At 36.3% G+C, this 19,021-nt stretch overlaps 2 protein-coding genes across 5 annotated transcripts in view; both read right to left on the bottom strand.

The window, feature by feature from the left end:
• The window catches only part of LOC126969924 (zinc transporter 2-like), a 42,682-nt gene that overhangs the window by 12,391 nt on the left and 11,270 nt on the right, over positions 1-19,021 (bottom strand). For both annotated transcript variants that reach the window (XM_050815559.1, XM_050815560.1), the window contains exons 2-5: positions 12,911-13,039; positions 4,649-4,811; positions 2,649-2,840; positions 1,261-1,441 (exon numbers count right to left, since the gene is read on the bottom strand). In XM_050815559.1, the coding sequence (XP_050671516.1) occupies positions 1,261-1,441; positions 2,649-2,840; positions 4,649-4,811; positions 12,911-13,039 (665 nt within the window). The remainder of the gene's footprint in view (positions 1-1,260; positions 1,442-2,648; positions 2,841-4,648; positions 4,812-12,910; positions 13,040-19,021) is intronic.
• Positions 7,860-12,234, bottom strand: LOC126969880 (uncharacterized). 3 transcript variants are annotated; one of them, XM_050815470.1, is made up of 6 exons: positions 11,841-12,234; positions 11,639-11,698; positions 11,153-11,236; positions 10,953-11,051; positions 8,201-10,700; positions 7,860-8,073 (listed from the first exon to the last, which is right to left on the bottom strand). In XM_050815470.1, the coding sequence occupies exons 1-5, from the start codon at positions 11,909-11,911 to the stop codon at positions 8,243-8,245; spliced, it is 2,772 nt and encodes a 923-aa protein (XP_050671427.1). In that variant the 5' UTR covers positions 11,912-12,234; the 3' UTR covers positions 7,860-8,073; positions 8,201-8,242. The 3 variants fall into 3 exon arrangements, with proteins under 3 accessions (XP_050671427.1, XP_050671426.1, XP_050671428.1); XM_050815469.1 differs by lacking the exon at positions 7,860-8,073 and having other exon boundaries at positions 8,106-10,700; XM_050815471.1 differs by lacking the exons at positions 7,860-8,073; positions 10,953-11,051; positions 11,153-11,236; positions 11,639-11,698; positions 11,841-12,234 and adding an exon at positions 10,802-10,847 and having other exon boundaries at positions 8,106-10,700.

Here is a 19,021-nt window from a genome sequence, read left to right as displayed (position 1 = left end):
TATATTCTTCAACATATTCGATAGTATTTTGGTCCACTGTTATAAGTTCATGTGATCTGTTAGTCATTATCTTGGTTTTTTCAGTGTTAATATCCAAACCCACTATTTTGCTTTCTTGGGTCAAATCCTGTAGCATTTTTTGGAGCGTTCTAGGATCTTGGGCAATAATAATTAAGTCGTCCGCAAATCTTAAATGATGTAGGCGTTGACCATCTATGTTTATTCCCTGATCCTCCCATTCTAATTTTCGAAAGATTTGTTCCAAAACAGCCGAAAATAGTTTGGGTGATAGCGGATCTCCTTGTCTCACACCTTTGTTGATCATAAATTCTCGTCCTAATCTTTCCAATTTAATTTTTGCTCTATTGTTTTTATAAATTTCTTTTATTAAATTTATATATTTGCTGTTAATTCCTTGTATTTTTAGAGCATTCCAGAGAGAGTTGTGTTTTATAGAGTCGAATGCTTTACTGTAATAATTATTAATATATAATTATTAATAATTAAAATGAATATACTATAAATTAATATTACTTACATGTGCTGACCCAGCAATGTTGTTTTGAATTGTCATATGAAATACAACATTGACTGAAATATTTGTATTGCGAATATATAGTCAATAAAATATAGGTTCCACATAAGTAATCACCAACATATCATAAATACACCTTCTCCGATACACGCTGCTTTTAATAGTGTGAGTATTTTATCGATCGGTTCAGTAATTTTCGCAATATGACCGAACGGAAAAATACGGCACTCCACTTATTAGTATATATGATAATGGAATCATTGGTGATCACAATGCTTTGTGATTATCCTTATATTATACAGTTTATACTCTATATAACGACACTAAAGGGACTGTGCATGTTTATGGCGTTATAGAGAAAGTTGGCGCTCAAAGGAGAGAAGAAAAATCAGAATTAGAAAAAGAAAAAGTTTATTTCAGACTAGTGTTAGTAGTTATGTAGATAAAAAATAATCCTATTTGAACTCTATTGCGTATAGTCTGTTATTTTTGTCTGACGTCTTTTGCTGCACCAGTAATTTTGTTGTATTTTTTTACAAAATTTATTCATATTTTGCGATATTTAGGCATCTAGCTTATAAAGGAAGTAATTTTCCAATAATTTACCTGCTTTCGTAAAATGACGTTACATGGAGTTTACACTGCATATTTTTGTTAGAGAAATTAAAGGGCCTCGGACTCTTGATTCGGGACATCTAGCTACAGTGAAACAGTGCAAATAATACCTGGGCGCGCCGGCGACCACGGTAGCCTCGGCCGCAGCAAGATCCTTCATCCCGTAGTCCCCGTTGGCCAGGCTTCCGTTCGCCTGCTTCTGTTCCTGCCGTCTGAAGAACCGGAAGCGCGACTTGTATGTGTGCGCGTGCGCATTCGAACACGACGCGCCGCCATGCGTGTGGTGGTGGGCTGTAATTGGACAACATTGAAAATTTGCACACCATAAGCAACATTGCAATTTGATGACAGTCAGAAATTCTGCCACAAATCGCTCCCTTACTGTAAGTCGTTAAGGAGTTCCATCATATTAGACTACATTTCCAAAGTAGGTGACTCAAATATCCGGTATTCATATATAAGATTCGGCTGAGTATCGTTAATTTGCTCGTGAGAATTGAAGAGTTCCGTTACTTTTTCATGGATCCCATAGTTAGACTCTCACCAAACCCTCATCAAACTACCCTTTAAGTACATATTTCCAATATAAAAAAGGATAATCGAAATCGGTTATCATGATATTGAGTTATTCGTCTATTTGTCGCGCGCTTACTTGATGAAAATTCTAGACTTTTATGGTTTTCTAATCAATGCCATTATCAGATCTGGGACCAAATTGCAACGGGAGCACACGGGAAGCACCAGCATTCAAACAAAAAGGAATTGGTTCACCCAGTCGAAATGAGAACCTCATCCCTTTTGAAGTCGGTTTAAATAAACAACGACATAGTTAATGTCACATCAGATCTCGATCTGAAAGGGTAATTTGTATTTAAGTTTAATAACTTAATAATTTATTATTGGCAATTGTGCTCGTCAGCTTGAAACATGTTTATTTTTCCATTTATTGACCAACGGTTTGTGCGTCAGCCATGCAAAAAGGTTAGGAAGTGTGTTATTGGAAAGGGAATTGGAACGGAATTTGGAAAAGGATCAGGTAAATTTAGTATACAGGTAAGTACATAAATGGTTATAATTATTGTTATGAAAAATTAAACAAGCTAAAGTTCTATATACATCAACATTTATATTAGATAAAAGGACAGAAATTTAAGTAGGAAAAGGAATTTTAATGGACAAAAGCGAGGCAATAAGAGCAGAACGGTCATGTCGAGGACAGGCAAAGAATATATAATTAAAATCCCCAACGTCATTGAAACACTCACATATATCGCTAGGCAAAAGGTTAAGCCTTGCCAAATGCAAGGGTATGCATGCATGGCCCAGCCTCATACGAAGACAAAAGATGTTAAGTCTCATTTGCCCAGTAATTTCACTAGCTACGGCGCCCTTAAGACGGAATCACAATAATGCTTACACATTACTGCTTCACGACAGACATAGGCGCCGTTGGTGTACCCATAATCTAGCTGGCATCCTGTCCAGTAGTATGACTCACCGATGTCGGAGCCGCACCCGTGCAGCACGACCGCCAGAAGCACGTTGAAGGCCACCCCACAGCCAGACACGACCATCATCATGTCGGGCTCGATGTGATAATCGCCAGTATGAAGCCGCAACGCCGCCACGTACACGAAAACGCCCGTCAACGCCCAGATCAGGATCACGGACGCCATCGCACCCAGGACCTCTGGAGTACGTGACACGTTACAATATTATCGAAATTAAATTAAATTTGTAACCAAAATTCACTGTGACTCCAACCCGCGACCTCTCGGGTTCCGTCCAAGGCCGACATTTCAAATCAACGGCAAGTCAATTTAAGGCCGGCAACGCTCTTGTGACTCCTCTGGTGTTCACTTAACACCAGGTGACCCGTACGCTCGTTTGTCCTCCTATTCCATTAAAAAAAAAGTCAATTTCCTAATATGCAATTTTTGGGGTTGAGCAGGTTATCATATATCTACAGGATCTACTTTACAAGTAGATTCTGTAGAATGTAGATGGAACCTGAGAAATCAAGACATATCAAGATTCACGAACCACACGTCACTCGAACGAATGGCGCAGTGGAAGAGCCCTCGGACGGAAACCCTGAGGTCGCGGGTTCGTTATCCCTCATCGTTCATAAATTTTGGTTACAAATTTAATTTAATTAATTGCAGAAGTGAGGGATAGTACTTCTAAAATAACAAATCGACTATCAAAATTGTTGTATCTCCTACGTGACAGCTCTCTCTGCCTCGGTCTCCGTATAATCGCCTCCGACCATAGCAGAAGCCACTTTATATTTTATGGAATAGGAGAATTAAAAAGGATACAAGTACCTTTATGGTAAAATGAAAAGAAAAGGATTTTTTTAACTGAAAACTTCTTTAGCTGCATTGGGTACTTTATGGTAGGAGAAAATCTTACTGTTCGCGTCACCGACAGGCTCATTACTTGCGCGATAAATAAATAATAAAAAAACATATAAGTGAACATATAAGTGAACATATATAGCTAGACACTTTTTGGATGGATAAAATCTCGTGAGTTCGCGTCACCGAAATGCTTACTGCAGTGTATCTGTAGTTATACATCTGACGTACCTATTGTGCAACATTAGTGCTGTGTATACTGTATATCTTATAAATGAACTTGAATCTATTTTGTAAAAAGTTCAATCAATGTGTATACTGTATGTACTATGAATAATTGAAATAGTGTTTTAATGGAAATTAATAATTTAGTTGTTTTTAAACATTATGAAATTTGAATATTTTATACTAAAAGTTTTAAATTTTCACTTCTATCGGCAGTCTCTACAACTGTTTATTTATTATTGTCTTTTCTCGAATCATGACAAAAAATTCATTAAATTAATAAACAGTCAACAAGAAATAATAAACAAGTGAACGGTGGTTGTTTAATATAACAGGCAATTATGTCATATTCGACCTTAGTACGCAGGACATAAGGAGAAAATGGGATGTGACCTTTCTAACATTACATCATTAAGGCATAAAAAAGGCATTTATTTTCTCAAAATTGATTCCTTCAGAATTCTCTTTGATGTCATTATTTCTAATATACTAGACACTACTACCGCTTCGGAAACAAATGGCGCTCTGAGAGAGGAGAAGCGGCGCAAGAAACTCTTCCATCATTCTTTTTTTTGCGCTCTTTTTAATCAAATATACAATATTATACTGTCATTGCTATTTCTATACAATAATCATAATCTTAAAGACTATGACTATGATCCGTCGTCCTCGTCCAATCAGAGTCCGATCCGTATCCGTGAAAACACGTTCCGGGGCAGTCGTAGAACTATTTCTATGGTAGTTTACGAACTAGATCCGGCGTCCGTCATCCGATTTCTTTCCGTCAACCGTAGAAATAGTTCTACGATTACTTCGGACTGTGTTGTCAGGGATTCGGATTGGACGAGTGCGCAAGCGCTCTTAGTCGACTGGAAGCGCTTCAACCATGTTCATTATAAGAAACGTAACTCACCAGCGCGTCGGTACCCGTAGGACATGTGACTGGTTGCCGGACGGTTGGCGCAGCGGAAGGCGAGCAGAGCCAGTGCGAACCCGCCGCAGTCGCTGAGCATGTGGGCCGCGTCACTCATCACCGACAGGCTGCCGGCCAGGTAACCGCCGATGATCTCGCAGATCTGGAAACGAGCACGGAGCATCAATAATATTTTCCTTCCTTACACAGGGTGCCGGCTAGATTTTGGGTACCACAACGGCGCCTTTTTCTGCCGTGAAGCAGTAATGTGTAAGCATTGTATTTCGGTCTAAAGGGCGCTGTAGCTAGTGAAACTAATGGGCAAATGTGCCAACATCTTATGTCTCAAGGTGACCAGCGCAATTGTAGTGTCACTCAGAATTATTGGGTATTTCAAAAATCCTGAGCGGAACTGCATTGTAATGGGCAGGGCGTATGAATTACCATCAGCTGAACATCCTACTCGTCTTGTCAGTTATTATCATAAAAAAAAAGAAAGATTGTTTAGTTCGATGGCCAAGTCAATCTATTTATCTAAAACATAAAAGATTTCTTTTAGATAATCTAAATCGGCCATAATAGCAAAAAAATTCTTTGCGTCGGTTAGAAAGGAGACAATGTAACATTATATAGTATTTCCTACAAAGATTGACATTGTGTTAATTGTTAACAAATATGTTCTTTATGCAATTTTAATTAAAAAAAAAAGTATATTCTAGCATATAAATTTTAGCCTAACAAAAAAAATACCGATCGAATTGATAACCTCCTCCTTTTTGAAGTCGGTTAAAAAAATGTTGTATCGAATCATAAACGCATCGTATAGGTAGTTCGACTAAGCCATTTTATCAAGCACGTAACATATTTCGTAACATTAGAAATATTTATCAAAATAATACTACGATAAGATTGCACGAGTTGGTATTGCGCGGCTATTTGTTTCTCGCAAAAGTACATGAGCGACATAAAATCTACTATTCCGAAACTGAAAAAATTTAATTTGCTTGTAAGAAGAGTCAAAAAAAATTATTGAAGTAGGCGTTACTTTGCGGAAATCCATAATTATACAGCCTCGTGCCAGATTTTGGCGAGACAGCACGCCCTGAGGATGCCTCGTGTAGAGGCGAAACACGTGTCGAATTGTTTATAAACAAATATTGGCGGCATTAACACTAAAGAAAACTTAAATCATGTCCCGCGCGTTATTCGCCTCAGTTTGAACAGAGCGTAACGTGGAATCTTACAAGCAAATTACATATTTAAGAGTGACGGTCGCTATACAGTGTGAGTAGATATTATCGCGGGCAGGGCTATTATCTCCTTCCGTTGCCTATTCAAATTCAAATATTTGTATTTAAAAATACGATATAATATCACTTATTGCATTTCAAAAAGTATCACCACAAGTTAGGATATCATCCTCACCATCTGGATGTGTGGCGGTCCTCCACAGTGCGGTTTTCAAGGAGCTTTCTTCCACGTACTACAAAGCTGTGGAATGAGCTTCCTTATGCGGTGTTTCCGCCACGATACGACAAGGGTACCTTCAAAAAAAAAGCGCATACTCCTTCCTTAAAGGCCGGCAACGCTCCTGTGATTCCTCTGGTGTTGCAAGAGATTGTGGGCAGCGGTGATCACTTAACACCAGGTGACCCGTACGCTCGTTTGTCCTCCTATTACATAAAAAAAATCACCCATTCCAGTTTCTTTTTGACTAAGCGAAAAGCAAATGCATCTTCAGTGATAGACAATGCCGATGGCTATTTCACGTTGCCGATCGTACTCGTCAGACCGGAACACAACAATACAATTATTGCACCATAATTTAGCGAAAAAAAACCAAACTGTTTTTTGTTAGTAGGTACTTGGTTCTAATTAAATGTTATGTAATCGGCCACTATTTCAAATACTAGATACTTACGGCCGTTCCCAATATTCAGTCTATCTCCGGTTGTGGGTTACTTGAGATAAAAATCGTAACTATCGTTGACTTTTCTGTCCCAATAAACTTAACGACGGTAACTCACCTTATCCGTACACGCTGTCTGTCAATGGGAGGACGTATAGCTTACCAGCGATAGAAGTTTGTATGGAAATTGCAATTCACGCGTCCCAATACAAGGTTTATCACCTTGTATTGCCTTATCGGGTATATTGGGACAGCTTCAGATTATTGACAGCTAATTACTAACAGTAGAAGGTAGTAATTTATCTCTATCTGTAGATAGTAAAGGCATAAAGGCATTTATTTTCTCAAAATTAGAGTAATAGGATTTACGACAGAGCCATTTTTTTATAAAACATTTAAATTTATTTATAGACAATGCCTGAACAGTGGCTGGGACTTTATTGTAGAAGTGTATACATTTACCCTTAAAGCTATTATGTATCTTATGAAGCCTACTAGAATTAGTTACAAGCATACCCTTATTTCTAGTGTTATAATAATGAAAATCACTATTAAGAGCAAAAAGGTGACGATTTTTGTGAACATATATTAAATTTTCATAAATGTACTGACAATAAACAGTCATAATATTTATTTCTTTAAATTTTTCTTTGAGAGACTGTCTATAACCAAGCTGATATATAGCACGAACAGCTCTCTTTTGCAGAGCAAACACTATATCAATGTCAGCAGCATGACCCCATAGTAATATACCGTACGTCATGATGCTGTGAAAATAACTAAAGTACACTAATCTAGCGGTCGCAACATTCGTGTACTCTCTAATCTTTCTAACTGCATATGCCGCAGAGCTGAGTCTATCTGCTAGATGGGTAATATGTGGGTGTAGTATATTGGGAACGGCCGTTAAAGAATGCACTATTATATTAAGTGTATATAAATACAGATCCATAATAATTATTCTTATTAAGGCCGGGTAGACCCAGCGAAATATGCATTTAACGCTTACAAGAGTTGCCCGCGATTCCCGCGAAGCGAGTCGTGCGCTAATGTCGCTAGCGACTCACAAATCACAATGTTTCGTGTAATCAGGCAGCTGTAGGTCAACTAAATTTAATATCATAATTTCTTTTAAAAATAAAATATGAGATTTGACTAATTGTAAGTTTGTTTTGTAATAAATAATTCGTAGTAATCGAAAAAACCTAAGACATTCAATTTGAATAGATATATTATACAATAAACCCTAAAAAATATTTATGAATCAATTAATTGAAATTGTAGTTTGCTGGCCGGGTGTTCCAAGTGCGAGGTCTCCACTAGTCTAAGAGCTCGCGATGAATTTTGGGAAGGTGCTATAGGCGTGTTGAAATTATGTGTTTTAGTGAAAAATACAATTTCGACAAACATCTAATCCTTACTAGAAGAACTCTCCAAAAATTGTCGCGAACTTCCCGGCTACGACTCAAATTCGAGTCGGACGTAAAGCCTGATTATTCGCGTCTCACAGTCTAAGCTAAACAGTATCAGGACAAAAAATAGGGATCATTAAAAATAATACAATATTGTGAACAAAAATTGATTTATGTGCATAATTTTGTCAAAAACACTTTAGGTCTAAAAAATTTCTACAATTTTCTTACTTGTATGAAATAGTTTGAAGTTCCCAACATAATCAGTTTACTTTAAAAATCGTTCACATTCAATTGGCGTGTGCTTTGTCTCGGTTGTGATTCATCAGGATCAACATTTTCGTTTTCATCTTGATCATTAGGGGGAATGTTTTCGTTATTATCTTGCATGGATAAGTTTCTAATGGGCATACCACGTACATTTCTGCTGTCTATGATTTCGGGTAGCAAGCATTTCATGTAAAATTTTATCAATTTCGGTTTCATTTTAGTTTCCCAAAATAAATCATCTTTTTCTATGAACTTTATGTATACATTTTCATTCTCGCCTGCCCATATAGCCAAAAGACACTGTTGTCGTTCTGACACATGTAGCTGGCCTTGTATCTGATAGTACCAGTTTGAGTTTTTATTTACCGTTGCAGTTTTAGTATTTATATTATATTTTAAAATTTCTATTTTGTTTTCTTGTATACAATTAGAAAGTCCTTTTTTGTGTGCTGTAATTGGACATTTGACTTCGACTATAGTATCTTCTCCAATTAAACCATCAGGAGTTGCCCCAATAAAAGGGTATTCTTTATCTATAAATAAACCACAGGGCTCAATGATAATATTTTCCTGCTGCTGCAACTGCAGCAAAGCTTGCTGCTCATGCTCAACTCCATGCGCGATAGATGTGAGATGGGCCAAATTTTTTTTGTACAATAAGTTTTTAACGAGGGGAGCTGTATCTAATGTGTCTTTTCTTTTACATATTGGACCAAAGTTGGAAGCAATTATTATATTTTTTCTTATTTCGAGCCACTCGCTACTGTCTCTTTGTAATATTGTAGACCTCTCTACTTTGTGTCGATCAGATGTTAGTGTTTCCAGATTTTTGAGAAAATGTTCTTTTGATTTGTCATATTCTTTTTGCGACATATCGGGCAATGAACAAGCTGGACCATAGTCGTGTTGCATTTTATTTAAATCTTTTAGAACTCTACGTTTCTTTACTGGGTGTTCCATGTTTAATTTTCGTTTTTTCGCACGTCTCTTCTCAATTTCTTCAGCTAAACCTCCGGGAGCGTTACTTGTTATAGCTTTTTGTATTGTTGATACTGCAGATTTTGTGTTAAATGAAACAACGGCTGCCGCGCATCTTCCTTGATAGCCCCCTTTTAAAGCAAAATTTATACGTTTACCTCCAGTAAGTATTGCTATAACGCTGTTGAAGCACTCTACGGTATTTGTGTTCACGTCTTCAATCAAACTACGTGACTTTGAAGCCACGTTGGACACAATAGCGTTTATTCTAAATATAAATGTGGAATTTTCAATCTTTAGCAGTTCGCCGCCACAGTTTTTATCTTTATCACAAAAGTAATTTTGACATAGTTGATGATTCCCATAAGCATGAGATAAAGAGTTAATAATATCGTTGTGCAAAATGGATATTGCTACATTTTTAGGACTCTGCGAGGCCTTGTGATGTGTAATAGATTTCACTATTGCCTTTCGCATTGTCATAATTTTTTGATTTGTGAGGGTTTTTCGGTGCGCCAATATGTATTTAGTTTCTGTGGTGACTGCTCTTAGCTTTTTGCAAAAATTGCGCAATATATGATTGCGGCACTCTAATTTTTCAACCGTCAAATTTTGACTTTCATAAGGATTTGAGATAAGTATTTTAGAGTAGGTCGAAGAATCACCATCTCCTACCATTCTGCCATATATTATACCATACATGGAAATTGAGCTTTTGAAACCTTCAACGATTATGTCGGCTTCCATTGAACTAGACGATCCCTGAAAATTTTTGAAACACAAGTGGTCTTGTGATGCAGTTTTTTTATTTTCGGCTCGGGCACATACGAGGCAATATTTATTTCTGACACCGAAGTACAAAACTTCACCCGTATTTCTGCCAATTATGGCTGCTGCACCTGATGAAGCTTTATAGTGTGAACCATATGACCTGGCACACCATGCTCCATCCACATAGACATCTATGACAGCATACCCGTTTTTGGTCCGGCCATCTGCTATAGCAATTTCTTTTTCTTTATTGGCAGCGGCTTCCATTGTTTCACATGCAGTTTCTTCCCATTTCTTATAAAGTTTATTTTGCATTTGGTTAAAGAATTTTGTAGAAAATATAGGAATGTTTATTGCTGAAAATAACTCTTCAAACTGAGAAAAACCTATACCACAGGCTACAACTCCAGTGGTTGCCGCTATATTAGCATCTACATGCTCGGTATCTTTGGTGTTTTCAGATGAAATAGAACAAATTTCTTTACACATATTACATTCAAATTTAAAGATTGAAATCAGTCCATGTCTTCTTTCACCAACTAAGCAGAAGTTGCTTGATTTACAATCAAATAGATCATTGTGGCGTGCTTTTTCTTGGAATTTTTGTAAAAAATAATTTATATCAATTATTCGCCGTCCTGATAAGGGTTGGAAATGGCTTTCCTTGTTATACATTTCAGTTATGAATGCGCCTTCATTTCCATCATTTTCTCTGTAACAATATAAAATAAGTTTTTAAGATAGTATAACGTGGAACCTACAGAACTGATGTTGAAAAACAATTTTATAAAAAATGTCATGGACTTTTAGAACTCCGTCGTTATTATAATTAGGTATAAAACACAATTTTAAATAGACAAGTCATACAAGACAAAGTTTATATACGTTGATCATGAATAATAATAATATAAAAATAATAATCGTAAAAACGTGTGTATTTGTTATGTCAGTACTGATAACTTACTGAGCAGTTTCAGAATGTACTATTGGTCCTTGCGCAGATAACGAAGACATTGGTAGGAGTACATCTTGTATAGTATCATAATTCGGTGTTTTCGATATCCTGGAATAATAATTATTTGTTTAATATTAATGTTTATTAGATACTGCGTAAAACTAATTTTATTTTTTTATGCCTATGACCGACAACAGAAAAAAACTTACTTATTCGCAGAGGGTTGCAAATCAACAGGCTCTAATGTTATATAAGATGCGTGAGTCTTACTAGACGTATCGTTACACGGTTTTCTGAAATAAAACACTTCATTATAATGCTGTATAAAAAAAATAAGTTGCTAAAAAATATTCAATTAATTTTTGCATGAGTCGCTAAAAGACTTGCGGGGCTAGTTTCAGCGAACGGCGAAAACAATTTCAACTTGCCTAAAGAACCATCCCTAAATTCGTCGAGAACTCTCTGACTACGTCTGTTGCCATATCAATATATATCATGAGTGTTGATGTGTTCAGTGTTTCCAAAGTAAATATTCGCTATCATTGATGAATGTAATTACAAATACTGGCAGGGATATATTCTTGAAGTTCAAACACGGGCGCAGAGTTAGGTATCTTGTGCGCTTTCTAGTAGGTGCTTTCTACTATATATTCTGAGGGAGCGAGAGTGAGTGAGAAAATAAAGAGAGCACTTACTGTTCCTCCTTGTTTTTTTTTCCAACAAATAAACCTTTTTTATTTCGAGTCATTTTTGAACTGAAACAATAAAATATAGTATTATAATAATAATATTATATTGGAACCCACATCGAATGCGTTTCACTACTGGAGGGAAATATTTTTTTTTAATACTGTTACTGTGGTCAATACCAATAAATGAATAAAAAGTATAACTCACCATATTTCTTTCGCAATTCTTTTCGCCTTCAAATGTGATTTACACCTAATTTTATTTCTTTTATTTGCCATTCTAAAAAACAATCACAAATATACTGTCTTAAAAGTTGTAAGTACCTATACAAAATATTTACACAATAACTAATAAGAAATATTCACATAAACTTTATCCTTACAAATACAATAACGCAAAATAGTAAATTCACAATCTATTTTATATCGTATACTATTTACGAAACAGAAAAGAAGCGCGCGCGCAATAATTTGACACAGGTCTCACCTCGGTAACGTCCCGCGAGACACTGGCGAACGACAAACGGATCAAAAATCACTTGAATAATCAATAAAAAAATGTATAAATGTAATGAAAAAAAACGATCAGGTAGAATCGATTCCAACATTAATAACCTATAAAGTGATATTAATTATAAGAGAAATGGAGTTTTATAACATGTTTAAAATGGAATTTGTTTTGAAAAAAAAACTGTAAGTTGAAGTGCGTTCGGGATTTTTTTCTATCGAGAAAATTGTATTGTATCGTGTATTAAACGGGTACATGGTAAGAAGAAAGAGTGGATCCTAAAATCTATATTTATTTCAGTTTCTGAATGTTATTATTTACCTATCAAAAATGAATTCTAAAAGTGGCATAAACGGGATAACCTGGCCTTAAAATGCTAAAAGCAGTCAATAGATTGAAATATCAATCATGGATCGCCAATTCAGCAGTGGGATTGAAAATGGAAAGCGGTCGTTACAATCTCTCTCTCTAGTCGTTCCCTCATGACTGAGGATCGTGGTTATCAACAAGTGGTTCACACTTGGAGGGAACTATTTGTTTCCATCGGCCTATCTCCATCGCGGCCCCTTTATTTGGTCGGTCCATCTGGTAGGAGATCGGTCTCGGGCTCGCTTCCCATTTGTGATCCCAACTATGATCAATTTCTCCAGGCTCTCGTTGCCCCTTCGCATTATGTGGCCAAAATACGAAAGAATCTTGAAGAAATCTTGAGCTGTGAGAGGTCGATACACTATGGTCGATGGTATTGTTCAGTAGTTGATGTGGCTCACCATAAAGACTGCGCAGAGTATGAGAGCTGTGACGAGCTGGGGCACCGCGCTGGGGGGCTCCGGCCGACTCCAGTGGCAGTGCTCCTCCGTGTCGGGAGCCGTCGCCACAGGGACTTCGGTGTAGGTTTCCTGCAGACATGCATCAAATCATTTCTATCGGAATAAGAGACGGAAAAGGAAAGAAAAAGCGGATCATCTGCTCATAGCAGTTACAATAATATGAGTCGTAGCTCGTAATGCATTACAAAACATCCTACGGCGTAGCGTAATGCAATTCGATCTGATAACGTTGCACTGCGTCACTAGTTACTTTCTAATATATTTTAACTTTGTTTTTTATAAAGTTGTATTATTTGTGAATATTAAAATATGAATGAAGATTAAAAACACATGATGAAATTACCCCATGTCATTACCCCGATACTTCAAGTAATAAAACAAGACAGTACAACTGGATCGCTATTTCGCGGCGAATAAAAAAAATAGGGAAAAAAAATGCATATACAGTTAGTTATCATTCTCAATTAAAGGTTCAGATTTATAATTTCATTTGAAGACAAGCTAGCGAGTACGTAAATACAAGATGGCGTAAAAGTAATGTGTATAAAGTGAATAAGTTACCATTTTGTTAAAAAATTAATAAAATAGGTACCTTCATTTTTACGAAAAGTTTACTTAAAAGAGTCGAGATACCGCCTTTTGAACATACGATATAGTCTTGCCATAAATATTTTATATTGTTCCACATTAGAATTAAATTCTTTTTAAATTCTAATTTGGAACTCCCAGTAATTTCCCACCACTTCACTCTATTCTATTCGAGTTTCACACTAAGTCACAATAATAGAATTGGATGTCTTACATCATGACAGCCTAGGGAAACTCTCTAAGAAAAAAGATCCACAAAAGCTTTACAAGTGGTGGTTTAGTGGGGAGATTCTTATCAAGGAGTGGTAAACATTCATTTTTGTGAACAATGAGTGAAGTCTTCAACCGAAAGGCATCGAGAGACTGTCTTAGCTCTCTGTTGTGAAACATGAGAAAAGTTATGGCCACGCCACTTTAACATTGTAGGAGTTAAAAGTGAGTTTGGTAGTTAGTTCGTGATATACTCGTATAACAACAAAAACAATTAATTTATCAATGCCACTCGCCACTATACAACTGGTTTATCACTCACAATTACTAAACGCATTTAACAAGAAAACAAAAAAGAAACAATGTAAAAAAATATCCCACGATCATAGCAGGTCATTGACAAATTTTGAACAATTCACTTGTTTACAATTCACAATGATATTCATAACAAAAATATAATTATCAAGGCTAATAAGACATCACACACACACTTAAACTGATGAAAATTATAATCTGTGCTTACGTACGTAGCACAGAATAATCAGTTCGTAAGAGAAAAGACAGAGAAATGGTCAAGAACTGAATGGCAACCACTAGACGGCAAAAGAAATAGAGGCAGAGAGCCTGTGAGATGGGAAGACGACATCAAGAAAATAACGGGGCAACTATGGACTCGTACAGCAAAAGACAGGACAGAAAGGAAATCTTTGGAGGAGGCCTGTGTCGGAAGACAAGCTGTATATGTTATTGTAAGTTTAAAATCTCACACTTACGTATAACATTTTTTACTGCCGAGCACAAAAATTACCTATATATTTACAATCATAACTATTCTACATTGGGCGATTATTTTGGTAATTAAAAAATATTCGTGTATAAAGCGATTAATTCGAGCGATGGAGGTTTTGGGGCTTTAAGGGAAGAGAACGAGGTTTTTCTTCTACTGTATATTATTTGGTAATTATATTTTGCAACGATTATACAAAGTTGTTATGTCGTCAACATAATAGTTTGTACAACATCAGTTTATCTAAGCCACGCTGTGTAGAACGTAACCTTGGCACTGATTACCTGTGTCACTTAGTTGCAGGCAGCTATAATATCATTTGTTAACTTATCAGCGTAGAGCCAAAAATAAGTACTGAGAAATTTGGAAAAGACATTTATTTTATAACGTATGCCTACATCCGCTGGCTTTTGCCAATTTTTGCAAATTTAAATTCAAATATTTTTATTCAAAATAGGATTTAAAATCACTTATTGAACGTCAAAAACTATCACCCATTCAAAAGAGACTGCCTCAGACCTGAGAAGAATGGGCGCAAGAAACTCAGCGGGCTTTTTTTTCTAATATAAAATATGGATTACAATGTAATATCGTACAATAAACATTTATAATTAAAGAGCTTCGGGTGTTCGCTTTATTCCACGTGGTGTCATTAAGAAAATCGTTTATGCTATAATAACCTTTCCCACACACACGTTTTTTAACAATTCTTTTAAATTTCGTAACACATTTGTTTTGTACATTTTCTGGGATCATATTTTAGAAGCATATACATCGCACACCAAAAGACTTACTAACTGGGCCCAACCGAGTAGTAGGCATAACAAGTTTATGTTTGTTCCTCGTGTTAACATTATGAATGTCACAGTGTCTAGAAAATTCCTCAATGTGCTTATGAATATACAGAACATTATCAAAAATGTATTGAGAAGCAACAGTCAAAATGTTTATTTCTTTAAATTTTTCTCTTAATGATTCTTTGATTGATTGATGAATCGTGAGTGGTACCTACCTAGTACCTACGGGTACCTATGCTATAGGCTTTGTATCAACGTTTTTGTTCTTTGAGGAACAGAATGCGACTTTTGAATTACATCTATTGAGCATATTTTTGCACTGTTACAAAAAACTACACTGTTTCATTGTGTTTTCAAACTGCCTGACCGAGCTATAGGTCCGGGTTCGAATCCCGGTAGGTGCAAACATTTAAATGATGAATATGGATGTTTGTTTCTGAGTCATGGATGTTTGTATGTATTAATGTATGTTTAAGTAAGTTTATCGCATTAAATATATCGTTGTCTTGTACATGGCTTGTTTGGGGCAAGATAATTTGTGAAAAAGTTTGTCAATATTATTATTTTCGCGTGTTAAGAAAAATTCATACCTTATTAAAATACACTGGCCTGCAAAAGTAAGTATCACACTTTTCAAATTAATTTTTTTTCTTAACTATAGAAGGTGGAGATTTAAGATTAAAAACGTTTTGTTGCAAATTTTATAGGCTTTAATTCTTAGAAACTAAAATTATACATTAGCAACATTTTTAACTTAAAAAGATAAAACAATGAAAATAGACATTTTTAGTTTAGTGTAAAAAAATTCAACTAAAATGTATTACATGTTATTTAATTTTTAATAATTGGTATTGCCTCCTCGAGCTCTGATTACAGCTTCGAGCCGGTTTGGCATACTGAACACTAGGTTTCGGAGCCGATGTTGGGGAATATTCTCCCATTTTTCTACCAGGGCCTGCTTTAGTGCCCTGAGGGTAGTAGGTGGTGGTCTGCGATTTCTGACTAGCCTACCAAGCTCATCCCAGGTGTGTTCAATCGGGTTGAGATCAGGACTTCTTGATGGCCAAGCCATCACGCTGACCTCCTGAATATACTCTTGTACGATATGAGCCGTGTGTGGCCGGGCATTATCATGCATCAGCATCGATCCATCACCCTTATTTCAATGTTCCAGAAAGACTTTATTTACTTTTGAAATGTATGAACATAAATTAGACAACACTATTATTCAGCAACTGCATCACAAGTCACGGTTCGTTGCAGTTTGTGACATTCGCAATATTAATAAATGAAAGTTACGAAAACGTGTCGCAGCAATATAATATAGTAGGATTGTGTGTCTGTCCGATAAACTGAGGCCGATCAGTAAGAACCTCGTACAATGAGTACCTTTGGAATTATTTTTGATGTCACTTCTACCACTACCACCGCTTTGGAAATAAATGGCGCTATGAGAGAGAAGAAGCGGCGCAAGAAACTCTCCCAGCATTCTATTTGCGCAATTTTTAGTAAAATATACAGTATTGTCATTGTTTTTTTTTTCAAACGAGGAGGAATCGCAAGAGCGTTGCCGGCCTTTAAGGAAGGTGTACGCGCTTTTTTTGAAGGTACCCATGTCGTATTGTCCCGGAAACACCGCACAAGGAAGCTCATTCCATAGCTTTGTAGTACGAGGGAGAAAGCTCCTTGAAAACCGCACTGTATTATGTGTTATTGGTATATAATAATCATAATCTGGTCCCAGGCTGTCCGATCACTTAGATATCCAGCTGTGGAGTAGTAGCATTTAAAAGATTTATATTTATTTATAGATAATGCCTGAACAGTGGCTGGGACTTAATCATAAAAGTGTATACCCTTAAATCTATTATGCATCTTATGAAGCCTACTAGAGTTAGTTACAAGTAATCCCTTATATTTCTAGTGCTATAATAATGAAAATCACTATCTAGTGCAATAAGGTGACTATTTTTATGAGCGTATATATATATATCTATATAAAATGAAAATGATCTTTAAGACTCTTTCACGCCTAAATGCGAAATTTATCCAAGACGGTTTATGGCCTAAAGGCGCCTACTTCAAAAGACTCGCGAATCTATCGAAAATCAGTTCAGTTACTGAGAGTATGCCTTGATCGAGAATGCGAATTGGGAAATAATTAGGCTAATTTTGAAAGGCGTTCGACTTGTACAGTTGTGACCGTTTTTTTGAAGCTATATTATGGATACCACAACGGTGCCCTATTCTGCCGGGAAGCAGTAATGTGTAAGCATTATTGTGATTCAATCTAATGGGCTGCGTAGCTAGTGAAATTACTGTGAGATTTTTTTTACGACAGTAAGAGACAAGACGAGCAGGACGTTAAGCTGATGGTAATTGATACGCGCTGCCCATTATAATTCAGTACCGCTCATGATTCTAGAAAAAACCAAAAATTCCGAGCGGTAGTACAATTGCGCTCGTCACCTTGAGATATACGATGTTAAGTCTCATTTGCCCAGTAATTTCAATAATCTTCAGACCGAAACACAATAATGCTTACACATTACTGCTTCACGGCAGAAAAGGGCGCCGCTTTGGCACCCATAATCCATCCGCCACCCTATGCAAAGGAGCCTCCCACTGGTAAAACTTAACACAGTAATATTAAGAAACTTTACACGTTATGTCACAACATGATGAGCACGATAGCGATAGCGCTCATCATTTCAATCAAAAATCCTGAGAAGTTAAAAAAATTATTAAAGTACTGTAAGATGGTTAGTCATTGTTCGTAGTTATTGTTTCTTTCTACGTTTGTTTTCCTTATTATTATTTTTTTATCAGCCTTTTGCCTGTGGCTTAATTTATGTTACATATTTCCAAATTATCTTTAGCTTAAAGCTGTAAACAAAGACTGTTATTCACCTATTATTCATGTCGAGATACGGCCGTTCCCAATATACTATCTACAGATAGATATAAATTACTACCTTCTACGGTCACTAATTAGCTGTCAATAATCTAAAGCTGTCCCAATATGCCCGATAAGTCATTCTTATCACCTTATATTGGGACGTGTGAATTGCAATTTCCATACAAACTTCTATCGCTGGTAGGCTATACGTCATCCCATTGGCAGACAGCGTGTACGGATAAGGTGAGTTGCCGTTGATATGTTTATTGGGACAGAAAACCCAACGATAGTTACGATTTTCATCTCAAGTAAGAGATAGACTGAGTATTGGGAACGGCCGTTAGCCTATCAGTGAGAGTGTACAACATTATGAAAGAATTTTAAAATGTGTCCAAAGATTAAGATGAACGTTGGCCTCCTAATAAATAATTAAATAAATAAACCCTGCAAATCACTTAGGTACCATCGGGTGAACGTATTGCTCGTCTCACCAATTTTCTTATTAAATAAAAACAAAACATTTGACACTTAACAGTAATCAGCCCATTCACAATAAGTGCTGCTATGTTCAACCTCATACGCGTAACAAAATACATTTTTATCACACCTATTCATAAAGAACCTAGTTAGCTAGGAATTGATATGAATTTGTATTTTTATTGCACGCCTCGAGGTTATGCTTTATAACAGACCTGTCAAGGTCACACGATTCCCACTTTTTAAACCGCATATTTTTTTTCTATTCAAATTCAAAAACACTTTATTCATGT

This window comes from Leptidea sinapis, chromosome 19 (assembly GCF_905404315.1).
Source record: "Leptidea sinapis chromosome 19, ilLepSina1.1, whole genome shotgun sequence".
Taxonomy (NCBI): domain Eukaryota; kingdom Metazoa; phylum Arthropoda; class Insecta; order Lepidoptera; family Pieridae; genus Leptidea; species Leptidea sinapis.
This window is presented reverse-complemented; position numbering and strand designations above follow the sequence as displayed.